This window comes from Salmo salar, chromosome ssa14, assembly GCF_905237065.1.
Source record: "Salmo salar chromosome ssa14, Ssal_v3.1, whole genome shotgun sequence".
Classification (NCBI taxonomy): domain Eukaryota; kingdom Metazoa; phylum Chordata; class Actinopteri; order Salmoniformes; family Salmonidae; genus Salmo; species Salmo salar.
This window is the reverse complement of record NC_059455.1, coordinates 62,723,248-62,743,138: the sequence shown is the minus strand read 5'-3', so window position 1 is coordinate 62,743,138 and position 19,891 is coordinate 62,723,248. Positions and strand designations below refer to the sequence as shown.

The 19,891-nt window shown below is 43.4% G+C and overlaps 1 protein-coding gene across 6 annotated transcripts in view; it reads left to right on the top strand.

The window, feature by feature from the left end:
- Nucleotides 1-19,891, top strand: part of LOC106570016 (microtubule-actin cross-linking factor 1) — a 300,527-nt gene that overhangs the window by 886 nt on the left and 279,750 nt on the right. For 4 of the 6 annotated variants that reach the window (XM_045693741.1, XM_045693740.1, XM_045693738.1 and 1 more), the window contains exon 2: nt 3,528-3,800. In XM_045693741.1, the coding sequence (XP_045549697.1) occupies nt 3,557-3,800 (244 nt within the window). In that variant the 5' untranslated portion in view covers nt 3,528-3,556. Of the gene's footprint in view, nt 1-3,527; nt 3,801-17,283; nt 18,216-19,891 lie in introns of those variants that run through there. The other 2 variants (XM_045693743.1, XM_045693748.1) reach the window with 2 other exon arrangements.

Here is a 19,891-nt window from a genome sequence, read left to right as displayed (position 1 = left end):
CGTTATGCAGGCAGTGTGGACAAAGGGCCCCAGTATGCTCCTTGCCTTCGCTCCCCAAGACATTTCGAAATAGGATCGATCTATGATCACTCATGGATACGGTCTCCGCTACATATTAAAGCCCTCTCCTCGCTTTTCCTCATAACGCACATCAACTATTCTACAGAACACACATTCTTATGCCTATGGTCTATTGTGATTTCTATAAATCCATAGCCTTGTGCAAGAGCTGTTTATTCAAGCTATTGTGTAATTTATGTTCGATTTCTGAATAGAAGGTGTCACTGAATAGGATAATTTTATTGATCGGCCATTATCGGTAATAATACCATGGGGACCGCGCACTCATCAAAAACCTCCCTAGAGCGGCATAAATGAATGTTCTACAGAAGTCGTCTTATGTTCAGCCTTCTTCACGCTAAAGGCTGTCTGGAAAATATAACAAAAAATCTGCTAGAGATGACAGCAAGATACAGGAGTCACCCGTCGATTCACACACCAGATGGCCATATGTATTTCCCTGTTGTGAGCAGCCTTGTGAAGATCATAAATCATTAGCTAACATTCGGTCAGTTTGTCAATCTAGCCCGAGGTAAACAGTCTAGGTAAACAGTGAAGTAGTCATTTATATCCCATTTTAAACCTTTGGCAGATTTTCTCCTATTCCAGTGTGATACTTCATACTCATTGCCAAAGATTATGGCTACTACTCTCACGCCCTTTTCAGCTGCAGTGCACATGGACACACCCCCTTTTCACATGAAATATTCAGGAATCGGGAACCACCATTGTGAAACCAGATGGAAAAAAATGTCGCTGAGGCTGCACAGTCAACTACTCTGTGTTGGCTTTGCAGTAAAACAAAAAGCAATGTCAGACAGTACTGTGTCAACTAGACATCTGTCTCAATTAACAATCTATCACTATCTCTGTCTGCCTGCCTGCCCATCTGTCTCTATCTACTTGCCTGCCTGTCTGTCCGTCTTCCTGCCGGCTGTCTGTCTGTCTACAAGATCGGATCTGGCCATTTGTCTCTGAATTTCCTCATTTTATCCCACAGCTCTTTGATATGCACTGTGTGCCTTGTCATGATGGGCAGGGACACCAGAGAGACATCGTCATTATACCGGTAGCTACACAACATAACAGGCGGTGGGTGCAGTACGATAAATCAATCAATATAGTGCTGTTCTTGAAGGTTATTTGAACAACCGATAAAACAGATTTCTCAGAGGATACATTGAGTACTTCCCTGAGAGCAACGCATGCTTCCATCGCTGACCCCAGCATTCTCTCAGGGGAGCATCCTCTTGATAAAAGGGATATGACAGTTTGCTCTTCGGGAAATATTGATCACAGCTTGGAGTGAGATGATCGGAACATGACATAGGATTTCATTATCATAGATTCAACACACACACACACACACACACACACACACACACGCTCTCATCTCCAGCAGCACCTCATTAGCTGTGACTTTTGACAGTGGCTGTCAGTATCGGAGCGTGTCTGGATCGCCAGTGAGGGGGAGTTGAGAGTCTAGTCATTGTGTCAGTGTTACTCATAGCTGGGGGCCTATATCTATGAGGATCGTTCAACTGTCTCCTAAGAATATTCATGCACGTACACAACACCGTGTGGATTATATGCCTTTATGCGTATAGGTAACCCCGCTGCCTGTTCAACTATCAATAAGGATTCAACAGCTGTTAATCGTTTAGTCGGTCCAAAGGCTATGAAGGAATGCTGTTTTGGAATCACTCAGTCCCGGCTCTGGATGGGAACACCTTGTATCCATGGCCATGCAAATCCGGAGGCCAAGTTGTAAATTAACCCAGTCAACTGTTCTGCATCCATACACGGTCCAACTCCAACAACTGTTGTCAGAGGGAGAGAGAGGGAAGAGGACAGAGACAGAGTGAGAGGGAAGAGAGAAGAGAACTGAGACAGAGAAAGAGAAGAAGACTGAAAGAGAGAGAGAGGGAAGAGGACTGCGACAGAGCAAGAGAGAACGGGGGGGGGGGCTGTATTGGAAAGGAAATGATTGTAATATGACTTTATTTGGGGATTCTTCTGGTTTTTCTTTCAAAAGCTGTCTTTTCCTTTCACGCGATGCCACACAAGGCCATAATGACACAGCGTGGCTTTGAACCCCCATTCTGCCTCTATTTATAAACCACTGGCTCCGGTCGCCTTAGAACCAACACTCTGTCAGGCAGCAGCAGGGAAACTGAGTGATCCAACTGCACGCTGAGGACGCTGGGAAGGGTTAACCCCATCCTGGTACCTCAAGAGACATGCTGGAGGAAGTGGGGCAGGCGTTATGCCCAGGGCTAGACTAGTACAGGGAAATTCACCACAGTTATCACAGATAGAAATAGTAGCTAGCTTGTTTGACTTACTACTCACATCTCAATGAAACCACAGCTGTAGTAGTAAGGAGTTTGTATAATTTCAGTTAATTGCAAATGGCTGATTACAGATGGAAGCCCAAAACTCTTTAAAATACCTTTCCTTATTTAGATAGATGGAAAACCGTGGCGGATTTGTGGTCAACTAGGACCCCCATGAGATGTACAACTGCAAAGGAATAGTCTGAAAAATAGCTGAACAAAACCAGAATCAAATTGTGTCAGTCATTTAGCATAGAATGGGCTGGGCTGTTCAAGGGTCAGTCTTTAGACAGTAAAACCCATTCAAAGTCCCCAGACACCACTGCGCTGAGGTCAGCGTTATTGATCCCCAATACGATGGACAGAGCCGTAGTCCATGTTCCCGTGGGTCCCATACACATCCAGCTGATCACAGAAGAACTCAGTGCTCCTCTCTCTACATGACTAGGGAGAGAGTCCAGTATCGACCAGGACCCAGACTGTATTAATAGAACCCGGAGCGAGTGTATTCGATCAACCTGTCCCTTGGTCTTTCCACATCATTACCTCAGTGACTCAGCAGCAATGTCCGTTGAACCATCATCATCATGACCCCAAGACCCACCTGTCAATCATCTATTATGAATGTAGAGTAACGGAAGTCATACTGCTGTAAAGTTTCCTGTCCTTGTCCTTCATTGACTATTGGTTGAAGTTGGAGGTGTTTTCACTACAGAGCTCCAGTGACATTGTGGTGTCTAGCCAACCGCTTTGCCTTTATGTCAATCATCTCCGTCTTGAAAGTTGAGTAATGGTCTTCTGTCATACGACTTAGAACTCGTCAAACTCGTTGAGTGTCATTCAGACCTGGCAGTTCTGTTAACCTAATTCTTCCTCCGTCCTCCTCCCTATCGTCATCACCATCGTGTTGTAACCACGGTGACTTAGACGAATTACACGAAGCCTTGCGTTATTCGTGAGCTATGGCAGATTACACCGTGGATGATGAATTATACAGCATTGCCTATCTCTCATACTTCCTTTCTTTCCCTCCTCTTTCCTCTCTTCTTTCTTCCCCCCTTTTGTCCTGACCTTATTTATACCCCCTCCCCTACACTCTTCCCCATTTCTTCTCCTCCTCTTTTACTCCAGTCCCTCTCTTTTTCCAGCCCTCCTGCGTGATGGAGTCCTCGGACGAGGAGACACTAAGCGAGCGCTCCTGCGTTAGCGAGAGGAGCGAGCGGTCTTTGCGTAGCGAGCGCTCGGGGGGCTCCCTGTCCCCCTGCCCGTCCGGACCCCAGGGCCCCCCTGGGGACACCCTACCTTGGAACCGACCGTCCAGACACGAGAGAGGAGAGAGGAGGAAGAGGAAGACCCACGACTCGGTGCTGGACCCGGCGGAGAGGGCCGTGGTGCGTGTTGGAGGTAAGACGTTTTGGTAGATGTTTACTACTGCAACACTCAAATGGAAATGGCAGGGTATACATGCAGAGATGGGAACTGATAATGGTCCTCCTTCAGTGGGGGAAGACAGGAGACAAATGCATGGCAGTGGTTTTCATTATAACCTTAACCTTTTATTACACATGGGAATGTTGTCAGGTTTAATCTTGATCTAATTCAAGAACTAGCTATCTTTGTAATTATTGTGCTGTACTGGAGGGAGTTTGGAGGATGTGGCTAGGATGTATATCTCTCCATCCCACTTTACCCTCATGGATGTGGGTTGGGAGTGCATTCTACTAGCCTTGGGTGGAAGAAACATATATCATAGCAGCAACTAGACATATATTTTGTTCATACCGTATACTTTCACTAAAGGCGTGTGATACCGCTCCAAAGGTATCTGTCAGGTTTAGGGCTTGAGGATTTAACCCTGTCATTGTTCCAGCTTGGGTTTTATAAGAGAGTAAAGTGTTTGTGATGGAATGAGCGACTGAGATACAGTGAACAAAGAATGGTTATGTATGCTGCGGTTGTTTCCTCAGGCATGCAAGCTGCTCTTCGCCTGCTATTTCTGCTAACTTCATTGCTCTTTACAAAACACAATCAGTGTCCCACTGGGCACAGACGTCAATTCAACGTCTATTCCACATTGGTTCAATGTAACTTCACAACGTTTTCACCAAGTGTGTGCCCAGTGGGGTTGTCGTGCACTAAAATAGATGCATACAAAAGAGATGGATTGATGCGGTGTGTAACAGAAGCTAGTCGACTCCTGATAACTGTTGTGAATCATGCACTTAAGCAGCGAACATGCAGATATCCAGACTGAGGAATCAACTTTTTTTAAATTTAACTTGGGACTGGTGAACTGCAATCCACTTAAACCAAACATTTTAACACTTAATTAGCACAGGGTAACACTTAAACAAGTTGCACTTACAGTGCATTCTGAAAGTATTCAGACCCCTTGATTTTTTCCACATTTTGTTTTGTTACAGCCTTATTCTAAAATTGATTAAATAATTGTTTTTCCTCATCAATCTACACACAGTACGCCATAATGACAAAGCCAAAACCGATTTTTTTGATTTTTTTGCAAATTTATTACAAGTGAAAAACAGAAATACCTTATTTATGTAAGTATTCAGACTCTTTGCTATGAGACTCGAAATTGAGCTCAGGTGCATCCTGTTTCCACTGATCATCCTTGAGATGTTTCTACAACTTTATTGGGAGTCCACCTGTGGTAAATTCAATTGATTAGGCATGATTTGGAAAGGCCTGTCTATATAAGGTCCCACAGTTGACAGTGCATTTCAGAGCAGAAACCAAGCCATGAGGTCGAAGGAAGCTCCGGGACAGGATTGTGTCGAGGCACAGATCTGGGAAGGGTACCAAACATTTCTGCAGCAGTGACGGTCCCCAAGAACACGGTAGCCTCCATCAAACAGAAGATGTTTGGAACCACCAAGACTCTTCCTAGAGCTGGCCGCCCGGCCAAACTGAACAACTGGGGGAGAAGTGCCTTGGTCAGGGAGGTGACCAAGAACCCGATGGTCACTCTGACAGAGCTCCAGAGTTTCTCTGTGGAGATGGGAGAACCTTCCAGAAGGACAACATCTCTGCAGCACTCCACCATTTGGGCCTTTATGGTAGAGTGGCCAGATGGAAGCCACTCCTCAGTAAAATGCACATGACAGCCATGCTTGGAGTTTGCCAAAAGGCACCTAAAGACTCTCAGACCACGGGAAACAAGATTCTCTGTTCTGATCAAACCAAGATTGAACTCTTTGGCCTGAATGCCAAGTGTCACGTCTGGAGGAAACCTGGCACCATCCCTACGTTGAAGCATGGTGGTGGCAGCATCACGCTGTGAGGATGTTTTTCAGCGGCAGGAACTGGGAGACTTGTCAGGATCGAGGGAAAGATGAACGGAGCAAAGTACAGGGAGATCCTTGATAAAAACCTGCTCCAGAGCACTCAGGACCTCAGACTGGGGCAAAGGTTCACCTTCCAACAGGACAATGACCCTAAGCACACAACCAGACAACGCAGGAGTGGCTTTTGGACAAGTCTCTGAATGTCCTTAAGTGGCCTAGCTAGAAACTGGACTTGAACCTGATCAAACATCTCTGGGGAGACCTGAAAATAGCTGTGCAGCGACGCTCCCCATCCAACCTGACAGAGCTTGAGAAGATTTGCAGGAAACTCCCCAAATACAGGTGTGTGAAGCTTCTAGCGTCATCCCCAAGAAGACCCGATGCTGTAATCGCTGCCAAAGGTGCAACAACAAAGTACTGAGTAAAGGGTCTGAATAATTATGTAATGATTTATTTTTAGTAAATTTGAAAACATTTCAAAAAACCTATTTTCGCTTCATCATTATGGGGTATTGTGTGTAGATTGATGAGGAAAAAAACAAGGCTGTAATTTAACAAAATGTGTAAAAAGTCAAGGGGTCTGAATACTTTCCGAATGCAATGTAAGTGCATTTATCATTCAGCTGTATATACTAACCAGTGTGAAGGAGAGAGGAGGCAGTCAACAAATCTCTGGTCAGAGGTCAAGAAAAAGGAGGGAGGAAGGAGGAGTGTGAGAAAAAAAATGTCAGTCCATTCGTCACGGTTTTACATGTGACGCGACGTAAACTGCCATGCTAAAGCTACAAACAGGTCTTTATTTTATTGCCTTTTGGCTTGAATCAGTTGTGACATGCATTTCCGGTGAGACACTGGGTTTTCTTTTTTGAACCCTTGTTTCTCATTTGAACCAATGTTTTTGAGGTTTCGGCCGGACTGGTCAGTTGACAGTTGTGGTCGTCCTCTGGTTCTAAGAGCTGGAATTCACAGCTGTCCTGATGTGTTGTGGTGCCAGCCTGCCAGGGTTTGGGCTGTGTGTGTGTGTGTGTGTGTGTGTGTGTGTGTGTGTGTGTGTGTGTGTGTGTGTGTGTGTGTGTGTGTGTGTGTGTGTGTGTGTGTGTGTGTGTGTGTGTGTGTGTGTGTGTGTGTGTGTATATATAAGTGAGTGGGTGGGTAGAGGAAAGGCTGTGTCTGTCAGACTGTTGTGGTTTGATTATGAGAGAAAGTTCTTGGCTCGCTGTTGGCAGCAGGACCTTTGACTGACGTCTTGGCTCAAACGTTAAGGCAAAGTTGTTGTGTGGTGGGTGCAGAATACAGATCTTTCATCTTTATTCAAGGAGACAAGGCACTCTTGTATTTCCTATTGGTTTTCATTTTGGATGCAACTGAGGATGAGGATGAAGTGAGAATCAATACAAGCTAAACTACATGCTATGGTGACTGTTTCATAATTCTAATATTCTGTATTATTTGGGTTAAATTGAACTAATTTGACCACAATAATTTGACCAAAATCTATTTGGTCACAGATTGGCATGTGGAAATTGGAAGCATTAGGAGCAGCTGAGGTTGAGCATCTGTATGTCACATGTAACATAGGCTACATTTGTTACATGAAAGGAACAGTATTTTAAAAACAGTTCAAAAACAAGATCTCCTGCTATTGTGGATAATTTGTCGAGTTCTGAATTATTTTCAGGCAGCTCTCTTGCCTTGAGGGATTTGGATATTTGCTGACTGGTGTAGCCTATGTGTAAATGTCGGCTGGAGGCAGAGTGTATCCGGGTGTGTGGATGCAGTGGGGGGAAATGTATTTACATACAGTATGTACTGAGGCCCCAGATATAAGGTGCCTGCATGGAATTGAGGCGTCTAGGCAACTGCCTGCCTGAGCTCTTGCTCAACAAAAATTTCACCAGGCAGCTCAAAGGACATCTCTTAGCCTGGCTCGGCCCTATTCCCCTGTTGCCATGGGGACCAGCATGCACACAGTCTCCCGGTTTCCATGGCTATGAAGGGAGCAGGAAAGACACTGGAAAAGTGAGGAAAAAAGTGAAAGAGAGAGAGAGAGAGCGAGCGTTTGAATTTGAGTTGAAGTTTGTGAAAAGAAAGACCATTTTTGTGGAGGACACAGAGAAAAGTAGAGGGAGGGATAGAATGAACCCAACGAGGAATCCACAATTAAAAGAGAGATTGGACAGAGAGGAGGAAGAGGGAAGGAGGGCATACAGAGAAAATGGACAAGCTTCAAAGAGGGGGAGGATGGGAAGAAGAGTAATGATGACATATAAAAAGAGACTGGGGCGAGAGAGTACGTGTGGAGGGGACACAGAGAAAGAGGGAAAGGGGATGTGAGCAATTTGGACTGGGAAAAGGGGAGTTGGAAGGCCACGCTATAAGTCAATTATGTCTGTTACTTATAACACACGTCAACAGAGGCCTCATACACACAACCTCAGAACACCCTGAGAGCTCAAACCATATAATTAGGAATAAAGTGACTAGGCAACAGGATAGATAATAAACAGTAGCAGCAGCGTATGTGATGAGTCAAAAAAAGTTTGTGTATAAAGGGTCAGTGCAGATAATCCGGGTAGCTATTTGGTTAACTATTTCATTATTTATCAGTCTTCTTTTTATTTAAATTTTTTTAATTTAACCCTTATTTAGGCAAGTCAGTTAGGAACAAATTCTTATGGCTTGGTGGTAGAAGCTATTCAGGGTCCTGTTGGTTCCAGACTTGGTGCATCGGTACCGCTTGCCCTGCGATAGCTGTGAGAACAGTCTATGACTTGGGTGTCTGGGATATTTCAAATCAAATCAAATGTATTTATATAGCCCTTCTTACATCAGCTGATATCTCAAAGTGCTGTACAGAAACCCAGCCTAAAACCCCAAACAGCAAGCAATGCAGGTGTAGAAGCACAGTGGCTAGGAAAAACTCCCTAGAAAGGCGTATATTATTATATTATATTATTATTTTATATTATATATATTTGACCATTTTTAGGACCTTTCTCGGGACACAAATCAAATCAAAGTTTATTTGTCACGTGCGCTGAATAGAACAGGTGTAGACCTTACAGTGAAATGCTTACTTACAGGCTCTAACCAATAGTGCAAAAAAGGTATTAGGTGAACAATAGGTAAGTAAAGAAATAAAACAACAGTAAAAAGACAGGCTACATACAGTGGCGAGGCTATAAAAGTAGCGAGGCTACATACAGACACCGGTTAGTCAGGCTGATTGAGGTAGTATGTACATGCAGATATGGTTAAAGTGACTATGCATATATGATAAATAGAGAGTAGCAGTAGCGTAAAAGAGGGGTTGGCGGGTGGTGGGTGGCGGGACACAATGCAGATAGCCCGGTTAGCCAATGTGCGGGGGCACTGGTTGGTCGGGCCAATTGAGGTAGTATGTACATAAATGTATAGTTAAAGTGATATATATGCATATATGATAAACAGAGAGTAGCATCAGTGTAAAAGAGGGGTTGGGGGGGGGGCACACAATGCAAATAGTCCGGGTAGCCATTGGATTACCGCCTGGTATAGAGGTCCTGGATGGCAGAGAGCTTGGCCAGAGGGATGCACTGGGCCGTGCACACTATTCGCTGGAATGCCTTGTGGTCATTTTTAGACATGTATTTTTTCAACTATATGCATTAGGCTTGTCTGATGCTTTAAGCTTACTGTTTGGTGAAACAAGACACAAATGACTCAAGAGGGAGCCAGAGATCTAGATAAGCAGAAGAGAAAAAAACTTAACCTGACCCAACCATTCTCCTCCCGCTCCTGCTGGTTTTATCAGATTCTGCTCTTACTCTCTGGCTACAGGAAGAGTTGGCAACCTTTCTCATGTGGAATGCCAATTTATTTGACAATTTCTACCAATCTGCGTGCCAGTTATGGTTTTCATATGCACATTGTGGAACAGTTTAATTTCATTTATTATGTCTTCATATCTCAAAATCATTGAGATGTGGTTAATCAAATTTCTATCCAAATCTAAATGAAAATGGTACAAACCCAAAAACGTACTTTTATTGCCATTGCCAACTATGGTGATCGAACAGGTTTCCTGTTATATTCATCAGAGTTGTAGGGAGGGTGAAGTCTGTGAATCCAAAAAATAGTAATTATACAGATGATTGACAAAACATGCATACGACAGTATTCATACCTTGGTTTTTGTGGTAAATGTAAATGAAAAACCTGTTTTGATAATGGTTTTCATACACATACCTTTTCCATAATGTAGAGGCCTATGGGATATTCATTGAAGAGGTAAGAGACGAGGATGGTAAATGTGATCTACATAACATACCAGTACCAACTGACATACCTTTGTATTCCTCCTCGTCTGTATACCTGCAGACACAGACACAAAAGTGAGCAGTTCAGTGATCTGCACCCAATACAGCTATCCTTCAACATATTCATATAGCCTACATATTCTTACCTCTTTGTTGATTGATATCCATTGAATTGTGTCCATTTTCTGTTTTAGAAAGATTTGCACAAATATGAAAAGATAGATGGTATCATCATAAAACAATATAAATGTAGATCGTACAAGGGACAAACCTTAACTTAAATTGAGGAGATCTTTACATTTTTCAGTTAAGTGCGTGCACCTGCTGTCCTTTCAAATTCAAATTCAAACGTTTCAGTTGGGCAGTTAGGTTCCTGCAAGAACCCCCACCAACTAAGAATGTTCCTCGATGAACCCCACCTCCTATGGTGTTCTTGGAAGAACCTTTTGGGGGCAATTTTCAGTGCCAACAACCTTAAGGTTTTGTGAAGAACTTTGAGGATCTGAGAAGAACCCTTGTTGAACCCCTAATTTTTAGAGTGCAGCTGTAGGCTGTTTGCTCAAGGAATAAGTAGCAGTGCTTGACTTGGGCAGGAGCTCACCGGAGCTGAGTACCGCTACCTCATGCTCTACTTCTTGAGCTCCAGTTCCTCTTATAGAATATTAGCTGAAAAGTATTGTGGAGCTCCTACACCAAAATATAACACCAGTACCAGCACCCAAAATGAGTACTGGAACCTATTTCAGTCCAAGTCAAGCACTGATAAGAAGTAGGCCTATTTTATGACGTTATTTCCCTTTCACACTGACTGGTTATCGAAAGGGAGAGAGCTGGAAAGATTTTTGAGATAAGTCGATGAACTGTCATTCTCAATGGATGTAAAAACACGACTTCGTTTGAAGTGAAGAAAACATTACTTTGAGAAGCTCCACAGCTCATTAGTGGTGGTGCGTCAAGCCAATCAGAAATACTATCAGATCCCCTAATGGGCACATTTTATATGCCTATATTTGCGCGCAGGCCAGGTAGCCTAAAGGCCTACTTCTAAGTGTAATCAGGTGCGAGTCCTTACTCAACATTTACAGGAGCGCTCCGAACAAAAGACAATGACTAAATTGAATTGACAAAACTCGTAAATGGAATGAAATGAACCATAGGTTGCATAGGTTGTGCGCTCTGCGAACAATGTGTCTACTCCGACAATGAGAACGGTAAAAGACTGGATATATAAAAGACTGGATATAATAATATATTGATGGCATGAACAGAAATGACCGTAACCAAACAAAAATTGTAGATTTGAAATTATAGGAATAAATGGTAAATGTACTACTGGTGATATATGTAATGGGGAATTGATGTACACCAACAAACAAATAGAAATAATTCACACAAGGAAGTTATGAAACAATGAATGTGCACAAATTGGCGGGAGAGTGCATTCTGGAGAGAGAAGTGCATTGTGCACCTGGGTGCTGCATGATCAATCCGACATTTGCATTGGACATGCAGCATTTCTTCTAGGGTTTCGCGGAGCTGTGCAAAGCTGTTGTGATAGAAGCCGTCAAGGAAGTGAGTTTGTGTTCATACAGGATGTACCGCCCCCACCTACCGTCAACCAATCATGTCAATACGGAGCTAGACAGAGACATTGGGGAGGTGCACGGTGATGCGGACTCTGCATACCTCTGGAGGCTACGCGATTGCATCACACCCTCCATAGGGAGCCGCTGACCACATTTTTGGATCAAGCATCAATTGGCTTTTAGTCTGGGCCTCTGCAATGGATTAGTTCACTGAGATGGGTGCAAATATATGTATATACACTACCGGTCAAAGGTTTTAGAACACCTACTCATTCCAGGAGTTTCTTTATTTTTTACTATTTTCTACATTGTAGAATAATAGTGAAGACATCGAACCTATGAAATAACACATGGAATCATGTAGTAACCAAAAAAGTGTTAAACAAATCAAAACATATTTTATTTTTGGGATTCTTCGAAGTAGCCACCCTTTTGCCTTGATGACAGCTTTGCACACTCTTGGCATTCTCTCAACCAGCTTCATGAGGTAGTCACCTGGAATACAATTCAATTAACAGGTGTGCCTTCTTAAAATTTAATTTGTGTAAATATCTTTCCTTCTTAATGCGTTTGAGCCAATCAGTGGTGTTGTGACAAGGTAGGGGTGGTATACAGAAGATAGCACTATTTGGTAAAAGACCAAGTCCATATTATGGCAAGAACAGCTCAAATAAGCAAAGAGAAAGTCCATCATTACTTTAAGACATGAAGGTCAGTCAATACAGAACATTTCAAGAACTTTGAAAGTTTCTTCAAGTGCAGTCGCAAATCCCATCAAGCGCTAAGATGAAACTGGCTCTCATGAGGACCGCCACAGGAATGGAAGACCCAGAGTTACCTCTGCTGCAGAGGATGTTCATTAGAGTTACCAGCCTCAGAAATTGCAGCCCAAATAAATGCTTCACCGAGTTCAAGTAACAAACACATCTCAACTAGGGATGCACCAATATGAAATTTCTGGCCGATACGGATATCCGATATTTTCCTTGCCCAATTTTTTTTTTGCCGCCTTTTAAGCATTCAAGTACAGTTAAATAGTTGAAACACACACACACACACACTGACCAAAAAGTTATTTTTGGGGCATTTACGTATGTCCCCATTTCCAGTAAAACATAATCAAAACCCATTTCTTTCTCTTACTTGCTGTGCTGTTTCATTGTTCATTCTCAACCAGGATTTCATCATACATGTTAAGCAGTTTCAGCTCTGTCTGTCCGTGGCCTCTCTTCCTCTGTGCACACTGTCACTGTGTCCGTTTCCATCTTGTCCAGCTGTGTCTGTAACATTTCACGTAAACCCTGTTTCTTGTCTGCATCGAAGTAGCAGTCCTTGTACTACAGTTGAAGTCAGAGGTTTGCATACACCTTAGCCAAATACATTTAAACTCAGTTTTTCACAATTCCTTACATTTAATCCTAGTAGAAATTCCCTGTTTTAGGTCAGTTAGGATCACAACTGGCTTGAGGTGCTCGACCAGTCGGCGAAAGCCAACATCATCCACTACAGAGAACGTTTGATTGTCAAGGGCAATGAATTCCATTATCTTGGCTTTAATGGATTTTGCCTTTGAGTTGTCTCACTGAAATGTTCTTACTCTTTCAAATGACTGCTCAACTTGAACTTGTTTAGTTGTTGGAAGTGTGCGCTTAGTATTTTTCTGCTTTTGTTCTGTGTAGCACAGTATTTTTCGTGGCGTCATTACATCATCTACCTACGTTATATAGGTATGCACGTCAGCTTTGACATCGGTTTTTCACATCGGCGTTAAACTAGACATCGGACTGATGCTGATGTTGGCATTTTTAGCTAATATCGTCCGATTCCGATATGCTCACCGATATATCGTGCATCCCTAATCTCAACATCAACTGTTCAGAGGAGACTGTGTGAATCAGGCCTTCATGGTCGAATTGCTGCAAAGAAACCACTACTAAAGGACACCAATAATAAGAAGAGACTTGCTTGGGCCAAGAGACACGAACAATGGACATTAGACCGGTGGAAATATGTCCTTTGGTCTGGAGTCCAAATTTGAGATTTTTGGTTCCAACCACCGTGTCTTTGTGAGAGACGCGGTGTGGGTGAACGGATGATCTCTGCATGTGTATTTCCCACTGTAAAGCATGGAGGCGGAGGTGTTATGATGTAGTGATGCTTTGCTGGTGACACTGTCTGTGATTTATTTAGAATTCAAGGCACACTTAACCAGCATGGCTACCACAGCATTCTACAGCGATACGCCATCCCATCTGGTTTGGGCTTAGTGGGACTATCATTTGTTTTTCAATAGGACAATGACCCAACACACCTCCAGGCTGTGTAAGGGCTATTTTACCAAGAAGGAGAGTGATGGAGTGCTGTATCAGATGACCTGGCCTCCACAATCACTCGAACTCAACCAAATTGAGATGGATTGGGATGAGTCGGACCGCAGAGTGAAGGAAAAGCAGCCAACAAGTGCTCAGTTTATTTTTTTATTTAACCTTTATTTAACTATACCACCCCATCTTGTCACAACACAACTGATTGGCTCAAACGCATTAAGAAGGAAAGAAATTTCACTATTTAACTTTTAACAAGGAACGCCTGTTAATTGAAATGCATTCCAGGTGACTACCTCATGAAGCTGGTTGAGAGATTGCCAAGAGTGTGCAAAGCTGTCATCAAGGCAGAAGGTGGGCGCTTTGAAGTTTCTCAGTTATAAAATAAGTTTTGATTTGTTTAACACTTTTTTGGTTACTACATAGTTTTGATGTCTTCACTATTATTCTACAATGTAGAAAATAGTAAAAGTTAAGAAAAACCCTGGAATGAGTAGGTGTGTCCAAAACCTTTGACTGGTACTGTATATATGTATATTTGTTACTGCTCGACTAAAAAAATATCAGTGTACCAACAGCTATTGACCAAAAACGATCGACTAATTGGGGGTCAGCCCTAATATCTATTTTGTTATTTTTATTTAACCTTTATTTAACTAGGCAAGTCAGTTAAGGACAAATTCTTATTTACAGTGACGGCCTACCAAAATGACTCCTGCAGGGACGGGAGCTAGGATTACAAAAAAAAATATATATAAATATAGGACAACACACATCACAACAAGAGAGACAACACAACACTACATAAGAGACCTAAGACAACAACATAGCAAGGCAGCAACACAACATGACAACAACATGGTAGGACAACAACATGGTAGCAGCACAAAACATGGTACAAACATTATTAGGCACAGACAACAGCACAAAGGGCAAGAAGGTAGAGACAACAATACATCACGCAAAGCAGCCACAACTGTCAGTAAGTGTCCATGATTGAGTCTTTGAAGGAAGAGAGTGAGATAAAACTGTCCAGTTTGAGTGTTTGTTGCAGCTCGTTCCAGAAACCATGTCTAGATTTAACTTTAACCTGCAGCTTTGATATGTGCTGAGAGAAGGACAGTGTACTGTCTAGCCATACTCCCAAGTACTTGTATGAGGTGACTACCTCAAGCTTTAAACCCTCAGAGGTAGTAATCACACTTGTGGGGAGAGGGGCATTCTTCTTACCAAACTACATGACCTTTGTTTTGTAGCTGTTCAGAACAAGGTTAAGGGTAGAGAAAGCTTGTTGGACACTAAGAAAGCTTTGTTGTAGGGCATTTAACACAACATTCGGGAAGGGGCCAGCTGAATATAAGCCTATCATCTGCATATAAATGGATGAGAGAGCATCCTACTGCCTGAGCTATGTTGTTGATGTAAATTAAGAAGAGCGTGGGACCTAGGATCAAGCCTTGGGGTACTCCCTTGGTGACGGGCAGTGGCTAAGACAGCAGATTTTCTGAGTTTATACACTGCACTTTTTGAGAGAGGTAGTTAGCAAACCAGGCCAAAGACCCCTCAGAGATACCAGTACTCCTTAGCCGGCCCACAAGAATGGAATGGTCTACCGTATCAAAAGCTTTGGCCAAGTCAATAAAAATAGCAGGACAATATTGCTTAGACCCAGATGGTTTTGGGGGTTCAAGTTTAAGGAGCTCCTTTAACACTGCATACTCAGTGACTGCCTGCAGGGAGAAACTTTGTAGCGGGGCAGGGGTAAAAGAGGGCGAAGCATCGGGGATAGTCACATTAGAAGGGGTGGGAGATTAGGAAATGTTGGACGGGCAAGGAGGCATGGCTGAGTCAAATAGAAATCCTGACTTAATGAAGTGGTGATTAAAGAGCTCAGCCATGTGCTTCTTGTCAGTAACAACCACATCATCAACATTAAGGGACATGGGCAGCTGTGAGGAGGGTTTATTCTCCAGGTCTTTAAGCGTTTTCCAGAACTTCTTGGGGTTAGACCCACAGAGAGAGAATTGCTCCTTAAAGTAACTAACTTTGGCCTTCCGGATAGTCTGAGTGCACTTATTTCTCATTTGCCTGAACGAGAGCCAGTCAGCCTAAGTATGTGTGCTGAGCCTTTCGCCAAATGCAATTCTTGAGGTGGAGTAACCAGGGGCTGAACCTGTTTTTAATTCTCATTTTCTTTATGGGGGCGTGTTTGTTAACAATACCACTGAAAATATCTAAAAAGAAGGTCCAAGCGTCTTCGACAGAGGGGATCAAGCTGATTCTATACCATTTTACAGAGGCCAGTTCATGAAGGAAGGCTTGCTCATGAAAGTTTTTTAGCAAGCATCTATGACAAATCAGAACAGGTCGTTTCACTGAGCAGCCATTACGAACACAGGCTGTCAAACAGTGATCACTAAGGTCATTACAGAAAACACCAGACTGATACCTATCAGGATTATTTGTGAGGATAACATTGAGGAGAGTAGCCTTTTCTGGGTGTTTGGAGTCATACCTTGTGGGATTGGTAATAATCTGAGAAAGATTTAGGGAGTCCCGTTGCTTTAGGACTTATTAGGTGGTTTAAGCATGTCCCAGTTTAGGTCACCTAGCAGGACAAATTCAGACTTAGTGTAAGGGACCAGGAGAGAGCTTCGGGCAGGTAGGGTACAGGCCAGGGTGCTGATGGAGGACGATAGCACCCAGCAACAGTCAACAAAGAGCTATTTGAAAGTTTAAAACTAGCAAATCAAATTGTTTGGGGACAGACTTGGTGGAGACAACCAACCACTGAAGGTCATCCTTGGTAAGGATTGCCACTCCCCCACCTTTGGAAAATCTGTCTTGCCGAAAACGGTTATAACCAGAAAGGTTAACGTCAGTATTCAAAACACTCTTCCTTAACCACGTCTCAGTAATGACCATTGGAGCTGTGAACCCACACTATTGATGTTTTTGTGTCTGTAAAAAATGCATTTATTGATTGGCTTCACCTGTGTGTCCTTGTGTGGCACTCTGACACAATGTGTGCACATATTTTTCTGGATAGGAGTGTGCAAAATTACCATCTTGATTTTAGGCTCCATGAAATACAGCACATTCTTTTAAACTGTTATGCGTGTGGATTGTTGTTGGAACAGTGGAACTTTTCTGTTCTCAACTGGCATTACATTCAATTGCCGTTAGATGGCAGGCTCAGCATTGGTTCAGTCCAAAACAAAAGCAGCTGTCTTCAAAGCAGATTACTGGACACGCCATCTTTTTGAGTGAAAAAGAGGTGGTGCCGTAACACCAGTCGGGATACCACAGAGGGGCGCTCCAACCCTACTTTACGCACTTGTGCCACAGCAGCCATATATTGACCTACAGCGACACATTTCTTCTGCTGGAGGTTTCTGGCGTGGCTGGTAGAGGGGATTGATGACAGCCACTGCAGGAAGAATAGAGAAACCTGAGCGTGAGATGAGAGAGAGAGAGAGAAGAAAGAAAGAAAGGGAGGGAGAGAGAGAGAGAGAGAGAGGCAGGCGGAGAGTCGCAGCCCACAAGCCGTGTCTTTAAGAAGCGGCCATTGAGCTGGTGAGAAGCATGTAGAGAAGCTAAAGCGGTTTAATCGAACCAAGAAGACACCGATTAAAGGGGATATAAGAACCGGTGTCCGGATACTATTTCAGTGGAGCCTTGTTTCTGATTTCGGAAGGAGCCATCCCACTACGACCCCCCTTGCCTTTACGCAGACACGCTTCAGTGGCGCTCACTCACACACATAAAACACATTCGCCGGTAGGAAGGTGTAGAAGGGTTGATTTTTATAGGACACGGCGAGCGATGCGTCGGGAATTGTGGCTTGACGAACACATTGGACAGTAATGGGTCGATATATTCAATTAAATAATGGTAGGCTATAACATTCATAGACCTTTATTTTCTATTGGATAGAAGGTTTGAGCTTTCTGTTGCTTATTTGGTCCACATTTTATTCAAACTACGAATGACTCGACTTGTCAAGTGAGCGGCTTCACTTTTTCCTTCAACCAATTAGCCTCGCGAATCGCCACTTTCACAGGCAGACAAGGGAGAGGAGCACATCCACGGTGGCTTTCAACGCAAAACGGATTTGACAGTTGTGTTTGCGAGCAGAGGACCCGGATCCACCGTCCTGGATTACTGCGGTAGCGGGCCATTCGGCTGCTGGCCACCGGTAACAGAGGCACCATGGCCGGCTTCATCCCGGGTTTACAGCCGACCAGCCATTCCCAGGAGAAGGAATTCGCCCAGGCGTACGAAGATGTTCTGGAGAGATACAAAGGTAAGGAACGAGAAGAAAGGAGTGGGCCCTGGCCTGAAGTTGATCTTCGGCGAGACTTCGGGACAATGTCATAATCTCGATTGTTTCATTGTTTACATGTTGGATAAATAGGCTACACTCGCTATGCTACTTTGTGTCCCATCTGTGTTTCATTGAGTGAATCCCAACTGCGTGTGTTTTCAAGTCTGATCTTGATATTAAATTGTGGCATCCAGACGCCAAAGGAAGCAGTTTTATTAAGTCCCATGCCAGCTAACGTCAAGGAATTTCCCCAAATGACATGCACTGTTGTGCGGTGAGTTTGTTCCCAAGACACGAACATATTGCATAATAGTTAATAACACGATGTCTCCCTTTTGGTTGCACATATTAAAACATGGTTCTTAGTTTTAATAACTAAAACGCTACATAGCCTGAAACCAACCCCGTTTTTGGACCTATTCCACCATGTTACCACCAGCATTGAGACGTGCTGTTTTATAATCCCGATGACAGGGGCCCTTTACAAATGAATGCCTCTACTGAAATTGACCGTGATGGAAGCAGGGAGGGGAGGGAAGGGTGAGAGAGGGGGGTGATGACAATTGACGTGGGTCACATCTTTAATTTAAAAAAAAATATTTAACAAAATGTAAATGACGGCCTACCCAGGCGAAACCCTAAACCGGACGAGGCTGGGCCAATCCTTGGCTGTAGCACAATCGGCCATGGTCGGGAGTCCCACAGGGCAGCGCACAATTGGTTTGGCCAGGGTAGGGCATCATTGTAAATAAGAATTTGTTTGCCTAAAAAAAGAAAATTGTGTGCCACCCTATGGGACTCCTAATCATGGCCAGTTGTGATATAGCCTGCAATCGAACCAGGGTCTGTAGTGACTGCTGTGCCACTCGGGAGCCCATCTGTGATGCTTGGGTCTTGATGAAAAGCGAGTCCTTTTAAATTATTGATTATTGTAATGAAATACTACTCTCTTTGTGTGTTTGTGGGTGGGTGGGTGGGTGGTAGGGAGTGCATAAGTAATTTGTAGTTCTTTCATCCTCCTAAGAAACTTCAGGTAGTCAAACAACAGTTGGGAAATAGCCGCAGAGGCATAAACAGCGGGAAAGAGATTTATTTTAAATAATAGTTTGTTGCAGTTATGCTATGACAACGGAGCGTAGAGGTATTGTGGGGAGGGTAGGACCTAAATTATTCTTGTAACAGAGTGAAAGGTGTATAGATATGGGTAATGACAATGAACCACAAAACCACATAGCTGAACATGTGCAGGCAGCGGAATGCTTTTCCACACACACACGACCATTTTCAGTGGCCTTTCAACATGCTGCACATTCATTGCCACTGATGGCAAGCTTGTATGGTGGCAGTACTTAGTAATAGCTGGTTTTATGTCAAGAATACATCTAATATATCACTGTCTATCAGCCACTTGGTTTTGTTCATTGCCTCAATAAATAAGTACTTGGCAACGTTGTTATAATCATTGGGGCTGGGCAGCATCATGTTGGTGTTGATAATTGAAATGGTGAATTAGAGATTAGATACCGTTTCAACTCTTATAACGGACACAGGGAATGTTCTTTTTTGACACGGTCAACATCTCACAGCCAATGAACTGAACTGTGGCTACTATATTAAACTTGTTTTAGCCTACATTGTAACAGGATGAAGGAAAA